Here is a 13,970-nt window from a genome sequence, read left to right as displayed (position 1 = left end):
CTCTTACTGAGGAAGAAAACATGCACTCATGCATTTAAGTGATTAGTGCTAATCAGCCATTGACTGACCTAGAAGGCAGCCATATTGATTTCAGAGGCTAATCAAGGAAAAGCTTAATGACACGGCAATTAAAGTGCTCCACTATGTGAATTACACCTGCGATTAAAAGCTATGAGGAGCTAGTGTAGTAAAAATGATTTAAAGTATGTTTATGGTCAGAGGATATGAGCTGATGAATTTAAACAGTTTGGTTTGTTCATCTTTTCTTGCATCGTTTCTCTGCAGAGTGGGTCTGCAAAATGTGTTAATGGGAGGAAAAAAACGTTCATACAGTAGTTTTAAAGGAAAATATTCAGCAATACAGAAAATGGCATAAAAAACAGAAAGTTAATATTTACAACTTTAATCTTTATTTCTTTAAAATAAGATAAAGGAAAATTTGTTATTATCAATAATACAAGTACAAAAAAATGTATCAGAACACAGAGGAATATACAGGACAGAGCATGACAGTGACAGTTAAGGGAATTATATATTGTTCAAACAGACAAAGACCTTGATATATTATGGAAAATAGAAAAAGTGGGTCGGTCAGTGGAAGAATAGATTTTTTTTCCTGAATAGGGAAGGGACAACGACTGAAAAATGTATACTGTAAATGTAGTTAACTTGGCACCAACAAACCTGCTCTCTTTCCAGTTTCAGCCAACATACGAGCAAACGTTCTCCAATAAATAAGGCACTATGACGGGCCCACCAGCAGGAAAAGTATGCGTTCGTTTGTGTGAATAATCTGAATAAGTGGACCGCGTCTGATGGCATATGTTCACATTTTATTTCGTGCATAAATACTTATTCATCTTAGATCACTCTTAAGATATTTCTATTAATAAACAATGACATTTATTACTGGGAATTTAAAAAGGATGTCAAGGCCCTGACATCCATATTTAACATTACACAAACATAGAACAGTTAAAGCAAAACACAGCTTGTGACAAAAAAGATAAACTCAAACATATGATGTGCTATTTGATAACCTTTTTTTTTTGTTTAACTACCGGGCGAGAGCTGAATGACTGTATGTGGGTCACATGTTGGCAAAGTGCTGCCCGGCCCCTCCCCAACATGCTGTCACTCACAGATCATGTAGTGATCAAGTGCATCGAAGAATATGACAACTTCGCACACACGCTTTGATACAGCTGTGTGCATAAAGAGAGAAAACTCTGCTTCTGTTACGGCATGAATTCTTATAAACACTGCTAAAAAATATCAAACTTGGAAAAAAAAAAGTAAAAGTTGACAAGATTAACATGTTACTGTTTAAGGCAATTCTGACTGAAACATGTTGGGTGTCAGTCTGTTCCGTTTGGCGGATGCTGAAATTTTGGCACCACACGTAAAAACCAGAGGTTAACTGTAAGATCTGGAAGCAGGTAAAAATCAAGCTGCAGCACATTACGAAGAAGCAAACGTCTCTTCACTCTCTTTGTCAGCATTAGTGAGAGGATAGTGTTTGTTAACGAGGCAATAAATTGACATGAACTGTCCATTAAGCCGCCAAAAAATATTGAAAATAAAGTCTCTGGCAGGCCTTTTTAAGTTTCTATCCCACCTGTGAGATGGGGGCTGGAGTGGAGGGCTGGAGTGGTGGGAAGGCTGTCAATGAAGGTCAAAGTCTCATAGCAAATGAATTACACCCAGCTGAGGTCAACTGCGGCAGGGCAGGCGGCGTCTACATCTCGTGGGCGGTGAGATGATGTTCTGGGATACCATTGGCATGAGCCACCACCGTGTTATTCTCGTTGAGGCGCCTCACGCGGTACATTTCATAGTGGATGCTGCTGGTGATGTCCTTAATGTTCTGCATATGGGTCCTGTAAGAAACATACATATACAGATGCATAAGGAACCAGTAGATGTGTGACAAACGCTCACATTTTACAATCATATTGAATACACCCCTTCACTCAGAAATGTGGTTCTTATTGTCACTTGGATGTTTGAGCTTCACTGTGCAGAATGATGTATGAGCAGAGTTTGACACAGGAAGAATGTTTTCACGTTTGTCTGTTTAAGGAGGAAACCCTTAAATCAAGTTTAGCGCGAGCAGCGTGAGCAGCAGGATTATGCAACTTGCAGAAGCGCGATGTGGAAAGCTGGAAACTTCCAGTGCAAATGGACTGAGAATGAACTTTACAGTGAGGTAGGAAAGATCTCGTCTCCAGCAGTTAAATCTTGACACAAAAAAGATGTTTTGTGTCTCAATTTGATATTATGTCATAAACCATGCCTACAGGGGATCTTTAAACAGACACTGACAGTGACATAAGGCTGTATTAACACATATTGATATGCAGAAATTCACTCACCTGATGAGGAGATCCCTTAAATAGGCAAACTCACAGTGGGCTATGTTCTCAACTAATAGAGAGAGAGAGGGGGGAGTTAAAACAAAGGACCAAAACAACAGACAGTATGACAGCTGTGAGCTTTGTGACTGGTTGCTGTTGAGATCCCTGAACAGTCCACTAGGTGTAGTCAGTGATCTCAGTGTGTTTACCCTGCAGACACAGAGATGCTGTATGTCCTGTCAGCACTCAGATGCCGTCGACTGCCGCATTTCTCTATTGCTAACTTCATCCACTTAGAGTCACTCTGAGGAGATAAGACTAACTACTCAAAAAAATCCTGCCAGACACGTGTTTGTGTGCGTCTGCACAGCGCACTCTGCAGGAAATGAAACTTCCTTTATGAGACACTTGATAAGAGGGGTGGTGCCGCCTGTCTAGAGTGGATAACATAATTAAACACTGAAAGATGAATCCTGCAGCACCACTGGCCAACTGATAAACTGAGAAAGTATAACTCTTAAAATTAAAAAAAAAAAAAAAAAAAAAAGCCAAACAAAACTGACAAACTACTATTTGTCTATGTTCATATTATTTAACTATCACACTACACCCACGATAAAGTCTCTCCTCCAAAATATCTTATTTTCTACATCAGTATCGACCATGTATCTCTTTGTGAAACATGGCTGAGGATGCATGGGGCACCAAATAAACAAATCAGGCCTCTTCAGACTGTGTGTGCTGGAGGCCTGAACCAGCTGCATGGCACATGACACCAGTCTGAACACTGAATGAAGCATTGTTTTATTGACTGACTGACTTAGTGAGGGCTTCGTCTATCTGTTGCCTTCTCAACAAAAAACACTTCCTGTTGTGTTCCTACTACAATCAAGACACCAGAGACGTGAGGTGCATGTCAAACTACTGAAGAACTGACCACAAACCAATCACTCTCAACCTTGTACATTTAGAAGTGTGTTTCATTATCATGACACTTCCAGCCTAATTAAATGCAAACTGACAGATTCCGTCCTGAAACTGTCTCTCAAAACAAATTTAAACAGAAGAACAAACCAGGGGAAACCGGACTGAAAGGGGAGGAAAGAAGGGGAGAGAGCTGTACCTTCAATGGTTCCCCACTTGGTCTTCCTACCCAGCAGCCTCCTGCCATTGACCTGGTACTCCTGGTCACTGCCCACCACAGCAAATGGGATCATTTCCTGCTCCATTTAAAGGTCAACAGACAATGGAGTCAGATATCAGTCAAGTCAAGTATGTATAAAAATGGGACTGAGTGGATTTAGGGTGACAGTGCTCTGTAGACAGGCATAAATAAGAATGACTGGGTCACAATTCCTGCCATAGAGGCTATACATCTGTTACAGTCAGTCCTTTGAAATGGTCTCCTCACCCTGATCTTCTCATTGATCATTCTGTCCTCTGCATCCTCGTCAAATTCCTTCTGAGGGTAAACGTCAATCCCGTTGGCTCGCAACTCTTCCCTGATCTGGTGAGAGCATGTTCAAACGTACACAGAGAATAAACCTTTAGTTTTGAAAGGATACAAAGTAAGACCTTTAATTGCAGGAGTAATTAGACAGTCGTGCTTGATGCAGTCTCAAGAGAAATCAAACAAATGTATCTAAAGCTGCACAATGTACAGATTAATGTCGTATTAACACTAATCTACCTACTAATCTAGTCCAAAAGTTTGGGCATAGTCATTAATCACTGTCTGTATACAAACAAAGCAGGAAACCTCACAAGACAGATGCCTGGTGCATAAACCTGTGCACGCACCAAGTCTACCATGCACACGCACACACACACATATATATATATATACATATATATATATATATATATATATATATATATATATATATATATACACACACACATACACACATACATACAAACATACATACACACACACACCAAGGGGAGTTTAGCCACCTCACTGCTAATGAGAGGAGGAGAAATCCTGAGATCCTTTAAGACGATGCCAGTAAAAACATACAAATGAAAGACTGGAATGTACATGTGGATTTAATGGAGGTAGAAAGGGGAGAAAAACTGAGATAAAAGTCTATTAAAAAATAAAGAAAAAAAACAAAGGGTTGACAGATATTACCTTCTTTTTGAAGAAGTCCCTCTCCTCCAGGGTGAGTGTATCTGCCTTGGCAATGACCGGGACAATGTTGACCACTTTACTGAGACGTCTCATGAATTCTACATCAAGAGGCCGCAGACTGAGAGAGATTGGGAAAACGGACATTAGAAGTAGAAACCTGAATGTGAAATTGTAACACCAAACTCTTCCACCAGAGGGCAGATGTTCATAACAATTTTCCCAGATGGAAGAACTACTGCAACATATTTACAGTTCCAACTGTTCACCTTCCATCCATGACCTAATCGCACTATAAAGTGTTTGTGAGCAGCTACTTGACGAGACTGAAAGGACTTGTGATCGGTTTGAGGAGTGCAGGACTTTCCTGCAGTTTACTGAGAGCATCTGCATGTGGTTAGAGCAGCATATTCTGGCCTGGCTCACAACAACACTTCGAAAAAGACTGGTCATTATCAACAACTTGTGCACTGCATGTAAGAGCACACTCAAAAAGACAAAAGTGCTAAATTGATTGCACGCACCCAGACACCCACACAGACTCACTGTCTCTCTCGTCCTTCCTGCCTCTGTCCCATTAGTCCTTTTAAAGGCAAACCCTGAGCAGCTGCTGGCCACACCATGTGACATCTGCAGTGTTGGATCAACATGAAACAGTGCTGATGGGGCACAGAGACAGGGGGCCATTTCACACCGGCCCCCTGCCTGAGTAAAGACAGGCCATGACACAAAAATTAATAGAGGTGCAGCACTTGAACGGCGCTCTGTGATCAACTGTGGGTCTTTGTGTGTGTGTGTGTGTGTGTGTGTGTGTGTGTGCGCTCGAACAAGGCTGACAGTCCACAGCTGCTTTCAACATTTTCCCAAGACCCGCTGCTGCACTCGACTGGAGTTACACAAATGCAAAAGCTATAAAATGCACGGTGAATCTATCAATTGATGGACACATAAGACTGTGTGTACCCCTCCCCCTGATTTCTTCTGCTAGTATACCCCAACCCCCTGAGCTCCAAACAGTGAGGGGCTGAACCAGCAGAGTGTAGAGAGGGAGGGCAGTTTATGCAGTTCAATCAGAGACAGATGTGTGTGTCTGTAAGAGATCCAGGGAGAGAAACTTGGGACACTGTGCTGCTTCAGGGCCTGGCGAGAGCAGCCCATCTTTCCAGTGTGTGTGTGTGTGTGTGTGTGTGTGTGTGTGTGTGTGTGTGTGTGTGTGTGTGTGTGTGTGTGTGTGTGCACACACTGATGTTCTGGGATATGTTGCATCTTGCTGAGCAGAAATGTGTGGGGACGTGTGTGTTCAATATGAGGGATAAGAAAGCAGAGACACTGCTTCACAGTGAAAAGCTTCAGAATAAACAAAGGAAATCTGTATCAATGTATGATCTGTTTGCACATGCCCAACACACTGTTGGTAACAATAGAAGCTGTTCAAGTTCCAGTTGATGTAATTCTGTTGTACTGTCATATAAGTGAAAGTAAGGTCACGCCAACCCTGGTTATTTAATGACTTTTTATTTAATGAAAAAAAGTTACTGTTTGGAAATACACTTACTCTGGCCGAGCATTAGATGAAAGGACTGATACACAGGTCTGTATGCTAGACATGAATCTACCACCAGCAACTGGCTAACCTAGCTTAGCACAAAGACTGGAAACGGGGGAAAAACAGTTGGCCTTAATCTCTTGTTTCCTGCACATAACTTAAAAAATAGAAAACTGTCATTTTTAAACTTCTTTTTTTTTACAAATTAAACCAACCTTTAACCTTTAGAGTTGTTTCCAGTCTTTATGCCAAATTTTGTGTTCTTTCTCATCCAAGAGCAACAGAGGGCAGCACCAATATCCTTTTAGTGTTGTTGTGTTGGGGGGGCTGACAAATAAGTAGGGATTAATATTCAGGCTGTCTATCTCTATGTGCGTTTTCTTTTTTCAACTTAAGTGCACTTGTTTGTGTTGTGTTTCTATATTTAACCATGTTTGTACGGGTTCTTACCAGTGTCCGGTTGGGGGGATGAAATATATGCAGCAGTGAACTCTGGAGTCTGGGATCCTTTTCTTCCTGTTGATGTTGATCTCCTCCTGCAGGTACGCCTCATACTGGTCGTTAATGAACTTCATGATGGGCTGCCAGCTGGACCACAGCGGGGATTGATTGAGGGAATGATGAGGGAGGAGGGGATAGGAAGAGATGGAGATAAAAGAGGAAAGGCCGAGGTAACATCGAGGTAGAAAAGGAAGACGAGGGGTAGATGGGTAGAAGGAGGAAGAGGGAGGGGCTCAGAGTGAGACAAACAGAGAGAGGAGGAAGATAAGGATATAAAGCCACATAGCACGAAGAGGAAAAGTAAGACAACAGGAACAGTAAGGAGAAAGGGAGGGGCTTCTGGTTAAACATAATTCATATCTCACAGTTCATATCGTTAATGCAGTGATGGTAAACATACCAGTTCTCATTGTTGATCTGGTCTCCAAAGCCTGGTGTGTCAATGACTGTCAGCTTCATTCTCACTCCCTTCTCCTCAATGTCTGCACAGACAAAAACACATCCGAGGTCAGTCAGTGCCAGCCCACTGTACACCATCACACTAAAAACAACCTGTGCACTTTCTATACAACTACTGTTCCAGGTGTTATAGATGTAAATTTATTCAGAAACTGATTCGGGGAGGATTATTTGTGGTAAAAGGACAAAAGAGCTGCCAACTTTAAAACTGTTTGTTTTGTAAGGTTATGAATACATTCCACGATAGTTTGAGCACTAATGGCAGTCTGCAATTAAAGAAAATTAGATTCAAAGAAGGGGAGGAAGAAAAGTAGAGTGAAAGAATAATAAGATGAATGTTTGGAATGACTAGACGAGCACTTTACTACGGCTGACGGATGATACCGTCTGTGACAGAGGGAGGGTGTATTTTGGCTGGCAGACCTACAGACATAGACAAACAGAGGAAAAGAATGGACAGAGAGAAGAACCGAGTGGATCAAAGGAGCCATACCATGACTGATAGACTTGATTTCAATCGTTTTGGGAATCTTCTCCTGGGCTGTAGCCAGCACTGACTTACGGCTGACTTTAGACTTGAACAGTGTGTTCATCAGAGTAGACTTTCCAAGGCCACTCTGTCCTGTAAGCAAAAACCATCAGAGAGGCAGAGAGTGAGACAAACACACACACACACACACACCTTAATATAAAAAAACACTGTCATAATAAACCCAAACACGATTCAGTGATTATTTTCCTCTACAGTTTAAAACTCAGGATGACTCCACACTGAAGCAGTGACAAGCTGCAGGCGTCTGTCTGCACAAACACTGCCAGCAAATCCATCAATATGCATGAGCACAACCCAAACACACCATCAAAAAGACAGACTGGAGCCAAGGTAAACCTTTTTTTTTTTATGTGCACTGAGTGACCAGACATATAGGAAATCTTGAGTGTTGTGATGCAATTCAATTCAATACAAGACTCCTGTAGTAATGCCACCTTCAAGAAACTTGGAGTTTAATATTTTGGGTGACACATTTGGGTGATGTCACAGATAATATACAATATTAATACTAACTTTGTTTATATAGCTCTTTTCTAAACAGTTAGAAACTGTTAAACAGTAAAACAAAGAGTAAGAATCTTGAAATCAATAGATTACAAGAAGAATTTGAAAATATAACACACAATACAACGGTAAAACAATGAACACACACAAAAATAAAACCAAAGAAGGATAAAAACATGAAATACAATTAAATATGCAACATGACAAAGAATGGATTTTATTCAGGTAATATTTCAAATCTCTAAATATGAGCTCTTCTTTTAATTATAATCATTTGCAGATAGTTTTCAACTAGATGGTCACATGAATGGTTGCTGTTCAGAGTAATAATGCTGTCCATCTGGATAAGACAGCCCGAGGGTATCTTTATGGTAGAAGCTGGCTGTCCAAATGTCTGTATGGATGGGACAACCACTTGCCTCTGCATGCGATCACCAATCACAGGTTAATGAAGAGGAGCTTGGCGGGTACCACTGGGCAGCGGACATTCACAGTTCGGCTTCAGGTTAAATCAACAGCGAGAACTTCACCCGCTCCAACACAGTCGCATTCACATTGCAGTCGGCAGCGAGTTAATGCATCAAATACTGAGAGACGACAGCTGCAGATTTTATTGGATGAAATTCATCACCACATGCCAAATTTGGACTGTATCTACTGTAAAGCTTTAGCAGTACTCTACAGTGTCCACTCTTTCTGTAACAGCTGTATTTCCCAAAGCGTCTTGGTCCAACATTCTTTCACTAACTACCATCACAACGGTGATGTGGTGCCAAAATCCCACGCTTGCCTCCTGCATGTGGTCATAGGGCAGATTTTGTTTAAAACTGTGACAAGACTAAATTAACAGCAAAGAAAAACTGTGACGAAATATCTTCATAATATCATTGATGAAAAAGATCAAAAATCCATTGATCAATAAAACATTTTTTCAGTTCATCCATGTCTTTTTAAGTATACACAGGCTGCATTTTCCACTCTCCCTCCTATGGCACCAAATTCTGTCCAACTAGAATTATATAGTTGTATGCCTCCAGCAACCAGTCAAGTTGCAGGTAATACTGTCTCTATCTCCACTTCTGTTCCTGAGTTACAGCATTGAATACTGACCAGAAGTATTTCTGCAGAGCACTATGATGTCAGTGAAGTTGACCTTTGAGTATTTGGATATTAAAAGTCATCACAGGGGCTTCAACAGGGACTCCAGGGACTCCTACCTGCTCTGTTGCTTTGTGATCATACGCCTACACCATTTAAAATCATACAAATTAAATATCTGAAGCATACTCTTAACCATAAAGATACCAACCCATTCATTCAATTTTAAAAAGCATAATTCCTGGCTGCACTCCTCTCCGTTTTTAAGTGATGGAATATAATTGCACCTGAATGCAAAAACCACATGGAGACTGAGTGTGTTCAGTTTTGTTTACCACTGCCTCCACAACTTTGCACAACTCAGTCTCAACCCCTAAGGCTGCTTCTTAAGGGAGCCTTTTTATTTGAGGATGAAACACAGACCAACCGGCGCAACATCACCCAGAGGAGACATGCAGCAGGGAGGTGGCATGGGTTTTATGGTGGCCCGTCTACTCTAGAGGTGTGCGTTTGTGTGTAATTAGCTCCCGTTTTAAAAAGGTGTGTGATCACCGTGATGAGGGCTCAATGAGAAAGAGTTTTAAGTCCTGCTGTGTTTGGCTGCTTATTAAAATACATTTGAGGCCTCAGTTTTCTAACAAAACTTAATTAGAGAGAAAACAGTATCATAGCTGAATGACAGGACACGGTTTAACAGTTGGCTGAGGTCGTTTTGAGATAAACACACAAGATAACAGGTGGATACTTGATGTGAAATGTAGCCTACACTTGATGACAAGGCTCAGAATGAGAAAGTGAATTGTTGATTAAAAATTCCCCCTTTTCAGTGTACAGCCAATTATTACATCTGCAGCCCAGTAATGTCAGGTTTTGAGTACATCCTTGAAACAGCTTTTAAGTCATATTTTATTAGTCATCACGGAAACATTCATCCTCACTATTTGAGAAATCCTAGAAATTTAGGAGCAGTAACCATCCACAACCCAGCAACAAGGGACCAACTCCAGCCCTGAGGCAGGTGCTTTAGCCAGAGGCAATGACAGGAATGTTTCTGATACATGCATGTCTCTAGTGTGTGTGAGGGGTCAAGATATTTTCTCTGTCTGAAGTCTTTGTCATACCCATGAGAACATGTAAAACCCCAATTAGAAACCTGGTTTCATGGTCAAGAAATCAGCAATCTCCAGGAGAAATCTATCTGGGGAAATAAGGTTTCCCCAAAATACATGTATGCAATTGAAGTTTCTCGTTTTCATCAGCCTACTGAAGAAAGCCAATTGTAACCTGGTTACTTTAGCGAGTGTGCACATGCTCTGCTTACCCACAACCATAATGTTGAGCTCAAAACCCTGCTTCATGGCCTTCCTCCTCATCTGCTCCAGAATGGCGTCGATACCCACGTAACTGAAGTCCACCGCGGGGCCACCGGCCTTCTCCCCATACAGGCCACCCACTGCTGGGGACATCATAGCATCGGGCACCACCGCCTCAGACATGGCACTGCCGCTGTAGCTGGAGATCACTTCTGGCCCTGATTTGATAAGACAGAGAAGAAGGTTAGAGGAGAGCTGCTGAGGTGCACCATGGAGGGATTAAGCGTATGGCGAGAATGGGGGTGGAAGAGTAGTGACAGATATATGTCCGATTAGCAATGGCGAGAACGTGAAAAACAAGTAGTTTAGGTAAGATGAGGAAGCAGAAGAGAGAGGTGCTTAGCTGAGTACGGTACTGGAAAACATCTGCACAGCAAGAACTCCAAGAATCTGAGTTTCTAAGAACTCATCACTCAATCAAGTTACTGTAAACCGTCAAGCTGCTTATAAACTTATTAAAAACTACGTCATGATCCATGAAATTCACCATGTACACAATAAATAAATAAATAAATAAATAAATAAATACTCTTGGGAAACTGCTGTTCTTCATTGCTTTGGATGAACCTGCTGGAGGAGGATGGGTACTGATAAATGTGTTTAGTTGTTTTAGCCTGTTTTCTAATCAAACACCATAGACACCTTGTAAAAAACACCCTTGGACTTTCAAACAGAGGTGGTGGCTGGTCTCACGCCAGCAGAGACTCTTGACTCAACAGAAAACCCTTAGGAAATACACTCTGTAGTATTACAGTACTTTGCACTTGGCAGGAGGTTATCCCTGGAGTTTGTTTTGCTAATGATTAGCTTAATGTCCTTTTGTGGAATGCCTGCAGATGTGTGTCCAATCATAAGCTAAATATTCAACTTTTAATATGCTCACTAAGGTCTGTACATGCAGAAAATGGCTCCAACAATGCGTTAAGTCCGTGTAGGTGAAGAATTTACAGTGTTTATGTCTGTGTCTGTATGTCCAGTAGTTTAAGTAGCTGCCGCCCCTCACAAGGCCTCCCTTTCCCTCGCTGTCCTCGGCGCAGTGGTACTGTCCTGTTACTGCGAGAGTGGAAAAGAGAGAGAAGGCTAATTCTGAAACCTGATACACTCACCCTGCTAGCCTGGCTCTCACACACACACACACACACACACACACACACACACACACACACACACACACACACACACACACACACACACACACACACACACACACACAACACACACACACACACACACACACACACACACACACAAAACGCATATAGAGTACACACGTCGTGGCCTCATACACACTCTGCCTTTCCTCCTTTTGATCACATAGCTGACCTAGCTGGCACACACAAACGTGAACGAGCGCATATACCGTCAGCCCACACCGGCTGCCAAGAATTCAACAGCCATTGGATTCCAGCTCAGCCACAAATCTTACTCCACAACACTTGTCCTGCCACACGGAAAAGGAGTCCAAATTATTTGCTAGTTTCCCTTGTAATTCCCCTTGTATGAGGAATTAAATCAGCAGGGAATGGCACCACTGCTGGTGGGAGCTCCACATTCGTCAAACTGGCACTGCATTGATTAATGGATGAGAGTCAGTGAAGAATAACACTCCAGTGGAAACTCAACACTAGTTCATATTCACCATTGAGTCTTTTATAATGTGCTCCATTGTGTGTGTGTGTGTGTGTGTGTGTGTGTGTGTGTGTGTGTGTGTGTGTGTGTGTGTGTGTGTGTGTGTCATAGAGACCCACCTATGGAAGCAGCTCTCCTGGCCTCCTTCACCACTTCCCCATCCTGTTCCAGCAGTCAGTCAGCAACTTACTGCAACTCACTGCCCTCCACCTCTCCTCTGCACCTCCCGCATTCCCATACCTCAGCCAGTGTCTTTTTCTCTCAACCTCACCCTTTCCTCCCCTCCACATAGTGATTCCCTCCTGTCATCAGTTTCCCCTCTACACTTCATCTCACAGTTTTCCCATTGTATCTCCTGTTCAACTCCCCATTATCTTTTCCTCCTCTCTACCGCTCTCATCTGGCTTTTATCTTGAATATTATATTGGTTGTCGCTTTTACAAAGTCCCTCCTTTTGTTACCTTTATCTCACCTCACACAACTCTTGTTCTTTTATCCTCTGGTTGCTACTGTTCATGTCAATCCTTCTCTCTCGCTGCTTAACCAGTGCTTCTGTGACGTATGAGCTGTAAACAGAGATGTTCGCCAGGGGCAAGCACACGTTGACAAGCGACTGCAACAACGGCGCTTCACCTAAGGCAGGATACCATCAAAGCTAATAGACAGTAAGTGAATAAGCTTAATGGTCAACACTTGAGATACAGTGTCAGCCTCTGTTCTCAAATATCACCCAACAGCAGCTATGCCTGCAAAACACCAAAAAAACAAAAACAAACAACAATCCTCCTCCTCTTTTAATACACTAAATAACCTGAGCAAACTGAATGTTCAAAATGTGAGACATCCTTTTAGAGCTGAAACGATTACCTTATTAATGGATTGGGTGATTGACAAAAAAGATTCAACTACTTTGATTATCTATTAATTGACAAACACTCACCTTGAACAGTAATAAATGATTAACAACATAATGAAGTGTGCTCTTGAGAGTTTTTGACTGAGGATCTGGTCCCTCACCTCTGGTCAGTAGTTCAGTTTTATGAAAGCTTTATGTGTACAAACCGTCACAGTATCTGTATTTGATATGAGGTCTTGTCCTCAAACAAGAGTCTCATTTCCTTCTTTGAGAACAGGGTACTGAGAACAATGCTGCCCACATCTATTGTATTAACAAGCTGTCTGTTCTGTGTAACAAATAGTAAACACACACTATTCTCCTAGTGTGGCTGGAAAAATACTGAAGCCACCAAAAGACAGTTTCGTGAAGTCGTCTCCTGCATCTTAACTAGCTGGTTTCCCAGACAGAAGTGAGCAAGCTTCAGAGAATCATTAACTGTCATTCATGAATACACAACGACACCGCCCATCTGCGCAAGTCAAAGTAGTGTCAAACACTGTAAACTACTTGGCAAACACACAAAGTCCTGGACCACTACTGTGGGAAACCCAGATCTATCCCACAATGAAAATAAATCACTTTCTTTACAGGTAGTAAAGTGTTCCAGTCCTGTGTCATCAAAATAAGTAAACTACAAAGACCACAGTGTAGCGATGTTAATGCAAGAATGTCAAGCTGTGAGTGAAGCGCACCGTGTCAATTCAGTTTTGAGAGTGTATAAAACCAGACTGGTGAAGGACTCAGAAGTAGCCTATTATTGAACATCTGGATACACAGACCATTTATCAGACAGGGGTATTCAGTGCCCCCTGTTCCTCCGTGATGTCCTGCCAAACAGGTGTTTACTGACCAGTTGGAGCACGACCCTATAACTGTTAAAAAAACACATGAAAAATGTCGGGCCCTGGTGGCTTACCAGCA

The 13,970-nt window shown here is 41.9% G+C and overlaps 1 protein-coding gene across 5 annotated transcripts in view; it reads right to left on the bottom strand.

Annotated features, from left to right (window-relative positions):
* Nucleotides 1-387: 387 nt before the first annotated feature.
* The window catches only part of LOC130185890 (septin-9-like), a 73,975-nt gene continuing 60,392 nt past the window's right edge, over nt 388-13,970 (bottom strand). For all 5 annotated transcript variants that reach the window (XM_056402639.1, XM_056402642.1, XM_056402640.1 and 2 more), the window contains 9 exons: nt 10,471-10,680; nt 7,488-7,616; nt 6,936-7,017; nt 6,485-6,622; nt 4,492-4,609; nt 3,769-3,864; nt 3,481-3,577; nt 2,376-2,427; nt 388-1,880 (listed from right to left, as the gene is read on the bottom strand). In XM_056402639.1, coding sequence (XP_056258614.1) covers nt 1,739-1,880; nt 2,376-2,427; nt 3,481-3,577; nt 3,769-3,864; nt 4,492-4,609; nt 6,485-6,622; nt 6,936-7,017; nt 7,488-7,616; nt 10,471-10,680 — 1,064 coding nt within the window. In that variant the 3' untranslated portion in view covers nt 388-1,738. The remainder of the gene's footprint in view (nt 1,881-2,375; nt 2,428-3,480; nt 3,578-3,768; nt 3,865-4,491; nt 4,610-6,484; nt 6,623-6,935; nt 7,018-7,487; nt 7,617-10,470; nt 10,681-13,970) is intronic.

Source organism: Seriola aureovittata, chromosome 17, assembly GCF_021018895.1.
Source record: "Seriola aureovittata isolate HTS-2021-v1 ecotype China chromosome 17, ASM2101889v1, whole genome shotgun sequence".
Classification (NCBI taxonomy): domain Eukaryota; kingdom Metazoa; phylum Chordata; class Actinopteri; order Carangiformes; family Carangidae; genus Seriola; species Seriola aureovittata.
Note: the sequence above shows the minus strand (reverse complement) of the source record. Positions and strands in the feature narration are given on the sequence as shown.